Genomic DNA, 6,571 nt, shown 5'->3' with positions numbered 1-6,571 from the left:
CCCCCGCCGCGGTTCTCGCCTGCCTGCTGCCCGACCGCGCGCTGCGGACGCGCCTGGTCCGCGGGGAGCTAGCGCGGGCAGTGGTGCTGGACGAGGGCAGTGCCTCGGTGGCGGAGCTCCGGCCGGACGGCCCGGCCCACGTGCTGCTGGCCGCGCTGCTGCATGAGACCCGCGCGGGGCCCACCGCCGTGTACTTCCTGCGAGGTGAGCCGCCGGCTGCCCTTAGCCCGCCCCACCCGACTCCAGCCCGGATTTCCCTGCTGACCGTGCCCTTCCCCTCCTTGCAGGAGGCTTCGACGGCTTCCAGGGCTGCTGTCCCGATCTGTGCTCTGAGGCCCCCGCCCCTGCGCTGCCGCCGGCAGGGAGCAAAACCAACCGTTCCGACCCGAGGGCTCCCATCTACGACCAGGTGAGTACGGCCCCCCACCCCGGACCCTCCCTCCTTCCCCACCGCAGACTGGGCGCCTCTAGAGAAAGGGCCTGCCATTTGGGGATGCGAGCAGTTTGCCCATGTATCCACCTTTATACTTGTGTGTGTGTGTGTGTGTGTGTGTTGGGGGGGTGGGGCACGGCTGCTCGCACATGCCTGTGTGGGTCAGTGTACGTTTGCATGTGTATGTTGGGAGCGTGAGGGAGCATGTGTGTGCCGGTGTGTTCTTGCACATTCCTGAGTCCTGTCTCAGGTCAGGAGGACTGGCTGAGGACTCCTCTTGTCTTGGCCAGCCCATCCAGTCTCCACCCGCTGCTGCTCCAGCCCTCCGGGGCTGGGCTGGGAAGGCCTCACCGCCCCTCTGCCCCCTCCAGGGTGGCCCTGTGGAGATCTTGCCCTACCTGTTCCTGGGCAGCTGCAGCCATTCGTCAGACCTGCAGGGGCTGCAGGCGTGTGGCATCACAGCCGTCCTCAACGTGTCCGCCAGCTGCCCCAACCACTTTGAGGGCCTTTTCCGCTACAAGAGTATCCCTGTGGAGGACAACCAGATGGTGGAGATCAGCGCCTGGTTCCAGGAGGCCATAGGCTTCATTGGTAAGGGGGCGCCTCTGCCCAGAGGTCCCTAGGGGCTCCAGAGGAGAGGGCTGGGGGCCCCTGTCTCGTGGGCTGTGCACATTCCGTCTGACACCACTCCCCCATCTCCCTTGCAGACTGGGTGAAGAACAGCGGAGGCCGGGTGCTGGTGCACTGCCAGGCCGGCATCTCGCGCTCCGCCACCATCTGCCTGGCCTACCTCATGCAGAGTCGCCGTGTGCGGCTGGACGAGGCCTTTGACTTCGTTAAGCAGCGCCGGGGGGTCATCTCCCCCAACTTCAGTTTCATGGGGCAGCTGCTGCAGTTTGAGACCCAGGTGCTGTGTCACTGAGGTGGTGCCCCTCTGCCTGCCCGCCCCCCCCCCCCCAACTGTGCTGGCAGGAGCTGACTGTGGACTGGTGGGCTCCTCTCTGGGCCAGCACAGTCCCCTCACCTCTGGGAGGGCTGCTACCTCCTCACAGTTTGAGAAGCCCCCACATGGGGGCTCTAGGAATGCCGGCATGCTGGCCTTTCCGACCTGGTGCTCTTCTGCTGGGGGACTGAGGCTGGCCCTCATTCGGGGTCGGGAACCGAAGGTGTGTCTGCTCTTTCCCATCCCATCCCCTGGCAGAAATCATCTGGACTCTATACCGTGGACTCTCCCTGGTCCACCACCATGTTGAAGCCCTTGGCAGCCTGAGAGCTCCAAGGAACAAGCTGTGACAACCAGGAGCCCTGTCTGTGGGTTGGTCCGCCCAGGGCCTGGAGCCCAAGCCCTGTGTTCCTGGGGAAGCTGGGGACTTGGGAAGTGATGGGTGTGCCGTGCTGTGTGTGTCAGTCTGTGAGCCTTTCACGCCTGTGCTGGCGCTGGAAAGTTATTTGTGCTCAGCTGACATTTAACACTCCCTCCCCTGCTTCCTCCTAGCCCTGTGGGCAGGGGTTGGAAACTTAGCACTTTATATTTATACAGATCATTCAGGATGTGTCAATAAAATATTGTTTTGTTTAAAAAAGAACAACCTAGTGTCTGGTCTCATCTGATGCCTGGGAGCCTGCTTGGACCTCACATTTCCTTGTGCCCTCAGGGTTTCAGAAGTGAACGGGCAGAGGGGCCAGTGGCCGGAAGGGGCAGGTCTGACCCTCCTCGAAAAGGCCGCTCTCTTGCCCTCCGTTCTCCCTGCGCTGGCGTCTTCCCAGACAGGGACCTCCCTCCAGAGCTGAACAGGGTTGTTTCTGGGAGGCTGGGGTCCTGTCTGTGATTCAGAGCCGGGCCCAGTGCTGCCCCGATCAGACCCCGCTTCCTTTTTGGAACGTGGAAGGATGCGTGCGAGTGTGTGCCTGAGGGTGTGGTCCTGTGGGGGTGGGTGGTCTTGGCCTGTGCACACGTGCATGTTGTGCCTGGCCTTCCTGTGGGAGCGTGTGTGCACGCCCACGCGAGAGGCACTTCCCAGGCCCTGTGGGTCTCTGCTTCCTCACAGCAGGCCCGCACGGCCTCCCTACTCTTCTCCTACATCCCAGGGCCGGGGCTCACGGCACCCCCTGTTCCAGAGCTCCTTCATGTCCCCCAAAGGCATGTGGCCCCATGTCTGGTGCAGAGGACCTGTCACTAGGGATGGAATTCATTGTTCTGCACACCCACCCAACCAGCACATCTTGGTCAAACTTTACGGGCCCAGCATAGCACTAAGGTTCAGTGGAGACCTGAGACAAGGGCCCCGCCCGTGCCAGAAGCCTAGGGGTACCTGTTGAGGCTGCTGGAAGGGGGTGCTGTGATCTGCCTGTGAGCAGGGTTGCTGAGGCCTTTGGGGATGGTTGTGTGGGAGCCAGTCCTACTTCAGGCTCACCGGGACATTCGGCCACTGGGAATGCCATCCAGCCAGGGTCGCCTCTGCACACTGCTACCTCTACAGATTTAAGAACTGGGCTGCACAGCAGGAGGTGACCAGCTTCATCAGTATCACAGCCGCTCCCCACATACCCCATGGCTAGCATTACTGCCTGAGCTCCACCTCCTATCAGATCAGTGGCGGCATTAGATTCTCATAGGAGCTCGAACCCTGTTGTGAACTGCATTGGAGGGATACGGGATGTATGCTCCTTATGAAACTCTTAACTAATGCCTGATAATCTGTCAACTGTCTCCCATCACTCCCAGATGTTATCTTCAGTTGCAAGAAAACAAGTTCTGGGCTCCCATTGATTCCACATTATGGTGAGTTGTATAATTATTTCATGATAGATTACAGTGTAATAGTGGAAATAAAGTGCACAATAAGTGTAATGCACTTGAATCACCTAGAAACCATCCCCCTCACCATCCTGGGCCAGGCGCAGTGGCTCATGCCTGTAATCCCAGCGCTTCGGGAGGCCGAGATGGGTGGATCACCTGAAGTCAGGAGTTCGAGACCAGCCTGGCCAACATGGCAAAACCCCGTCTCTACTAAAAATACAAAAATTAGCCAGGCTTGGTGGCAGGCGCCTGTAATCCCAGCTACTCAGGAGTCTGAGGCAGGAGAATTGCTTGAACCTGGGAGGCGGAGGTTGCAGTGAGCCTAGATTGCACCATTGCACCCCAGCCTGGGCGCCAAGAGTGAAACTCCATCTTGCACAGAGGAACAAACAAACAAAAACCAGTCCCTGGTGCCACAAAGGTTGGGAACTGCTGTCTTATGGCATTCTGAATGCCTGGGAGGGTGTACTTGTGGGGCAGGGGGCCGCGTAGTTTGACAGTCTGGGGGCTGGTTTTGCTTAACCTTGCTGTATACAGTTTTCTTGTCTGTAAAATGGAGTTTCATTGTTAGCCCCCACCTCTCAGGATGTAGACTTACGCAAGTCAATCCATATAGTGCTCGCCCATAGTAGGCGCTCAGAAAATGTTAGGTAACTACGGCCCGAGGAGTGAGGTTGATCTGAAGTTTCAGTGTGCAGGTGCGAGGTGTGCATCTGGACCAGGATGAACACTCAAAACAGCTGGGCATGGGGTCCGCTCAGCCTTGTGCCTAGAGCCCAGCACAGGTGGGCGCTTGCTGTGTGGGGTGGAATGAAGGGTGATCCTTGTTCCCTCTGCTGTCTGAGGGGTGGGGTGAGCCACTCCAGTGTGAACTGGGCAGAGCCGGGGTTGCTATTCTGCCTTTTTTAGGACCTGAGTGGGCATCTGTTGGGACCCACTTGTACCCCCATGCCCAGCTTTGGTGGGTGGGAGACATCTGGGGCTCTAAGTCATAGGGGACTTCACACCACACAGCCTCATCTCACACGCAGCTGCACTGGTGGCTGAGGCCTCTGCCCACCCCACCCTCGGCCCTACCTCATCCCACCCTACCCAGTACCCAGCCCCACTCCCCTCTCCTCCCTTCCCCATGCTTTTTATAGCTTGTCATCTAGCAAACTGCCCTTCTCTTTCTCTCTCTTTCCCTCCTTTCCTTCTTTCCTATTAAGTTTTAAAACTTCTAATTGTGGTGAAGAACGCAACATAAAATCGATCATCTTTACCATTATCAAGTGTTTAGTAAAGTGTATTCACATCGTTGTGCAACAGATATCCAGAGCTTTTTCATCTTCCGAACCTGAAATACTATACCTATTAAATGATAACTCCCCCTCCCCAGCCCCTGGTAAGCTCTGTTCCACTTTCTGTCTCTGTGCATTGGGCTACTCTAGATACCTCTTGGAGGTAGAATCATGCAGGATTTGTCTTTTTGTGACTGGCTTGTTTCACTCAGCAAAATACCCTCAGATCAACTGCATGTCCTCATAAAGACTCTATTTCTCTCCCCAAGCAGGGTGATTATTTCTTATCATTATTTTAATTTTGGGTTTTTTTGGGACGGAGTCTCACTCTGTTGCCCAGGCTGGAGTGAAGTGGTACAATCTCGGCTCACTACAACCTCCGCCTGCCGGGTTCAAGGGATTTCCGACCAATTTTTGTATTTTTAGTAGAGATGGGGTTTCACCGCATTGGCCAGGCTGGTCTCAGACTCCTGACCTCAAGTGATCCGCCTGCCTCGGCCTCTCAAAATGCTGGGATTACAGGCATGAGCCACCGCGCCTGGCTTACTTTTTTTACTGAACACTCATCTTTTTTTTTGAGATGGAGTCTCACTCTGTCCCTTGGGCTAGAGTGCAGTGGTGCGATTTCGGCTCACTGCAAACTCCACCTCTGGGTTCAAGCGACTCACCTCAGCTTCCAGAGTAGCTGGGATTACAGGCGCCCACCACCGTGCCCAGCTAATTTTTGTATTTTTTTAGTAGAGATGGGGTTTCACCATGTTGGCCAGACTGGTCTAGAATTCCTGACCTCGTGATCCACCTGCCTCGGCCTCCCAAAGTGCTGGGATTATAGGCATGAGCCACCGTGCCTGTCTGAACGCTCATCTTAAGTGGTCAGCCTCATGCATTTGTTTTTTGATGTGTCCTATTCTTTATTTTACTTATTTTTTCTAGCTTTACTGAGGCATAATTGACAAATAAAAGTAGTATATGTTTAAGTGTACAACGTGATATTTTGACATACGCATACCTTGTGAAATGATGACCACAAGCTAATTAGCATATCCATGGTGTGTATCCTGATGTCTGTCAATACCTTGCCCTGGCAGCAGGGCATCTGCTTCCATCACTGTCTCCCTGTGATTCTGATTCCTGACTTTGGAGAAGCTCTGGATTCCAGGCACAGCGGGAATGCTGAAAGGTGCTTGTGGACAATAGAAGATCTTGGCTCTGTCGCTTCCCTTCACCGGGCGCAGGTGACTGTGGGGGTGTCCCCAAATGCTGCCCAGTGCTGACATGCCCCGCCTCTGGAATTTCAATCCAGGTGGGGCCCTGAGTGACCTGGCTCTGGGGCTCAGGGGTATGGAGGAGGGGGGGATATAGGTAAGGAGTTTAAATTTCCAAATCTGTGAAATGGGGATAAACACTGACTGATCATGCCAGCGGCTGTGGTATTAGGGGGGTGGACTCCCTGCGAGGCTCTGGGCATCTGGGGGTTCCACCTTTCCCACATGGCAGGCTTTCTGGGGTGCTGGTTGCACACTGTTCAGTTTGTGAAATTTCCTGGAGCCCTGTGCTTGTGATAGTGAACTTTTCTAGATGTACTAAAATAAAAGCTTGTGAAAGTGCAGTGACCTTTACTTCCTTCCAGAGATACACAGGGGGTGCCCCCAGGGTCTCAGGCAGCTTTCCTCGTGTCTAAGCACAGGCCGGGGCAGGAAGGGGGTCTCCCTCGCTGGAGGATAGGTCTATACCGGGGCTGGGGCCTCCGCTGGGCCTGGAGCAACTTTCTTCGATGTCTCTCTGCCCCCTGGTGGCGGGAAGGAACCTCAGCAGAGCCGCACTCCCAAGCGGGTCCCGCCTGTCTTTCACACACTACAGCCAGGAAGGAGACTGCGCTGGGGTGGAAACCACAGGTAGACACTGGAGGGGCTGCCAGCAGACCTGGTTGGGGCGGGGCTGTAGGTGAAGGTGGTTGGGGCGGGGCTGTAGGTGGAGCTGGTTGGGGCGGGGCTGCCGGTGGAGCTGGTTGGGGCGGGGCTACAGGTGAAGCTGGTTGGGGCGGGGCTGCAGGTGGAG

General features: G+C 56.4%; 1 protein-coding gene across 1 annotated transcript in view; it reads left to right on the top strand.

Moving 5' to 3' along the window:
• Positions 1 to 2,022, top strand: part of DUSP2 (dual specificity phosphatase 2) — a 2,886-nt gene extending 864 nt beyond the window's left edge. Inside the window, exons 2-5 of the mRNA XM_017860524.1 lie at positions 1 to 204; positions 288 to 409; positions 805 to 1,024; positions 1,141 to 2,022. The exon at positions 1 to 204 is cut by the window's left edge and continues 5 nt beyond it. Of these exons, the coding sequence (XP_017716013.1) occupies positions 1 to 204; positions 288 to 409; positions 805 to 1,024; positions 1,141 to 1,355 (761 nt within the window). The 3' untranslated portion in view covers positions 1,356 to 2,022. The remainder of the gene's footprint in view (positions 205 to 287; positions 410 to 804; positions 1,025 to 1,140) is intronic.
• The last annotated feature ends 4,549 nt before the right edge of the window (positions 2,023 to 6,571 follow it).

This window comes from Rhinopithecus bieti, unplaced genomic scaffold (assembly GCF_001698545.2).
Source record: "Rhinopithecus bieti isolate Rb0 unplaced genomic scaffold, ASM169854v2 scaffold_54331, whole genome shotgun sequence".
Classification (NCBI taxonomy): Eukaryota; Metazoa; Chordata; class Mammalia; order Primates; family Cercopithecidae; genus Rhinopithecus; species Rhinopithecus bieti.
Note: the sequence above shows the minus strand (reverse complement) of the source record. Positions and strands in the feature narration are given on the sequence as shown.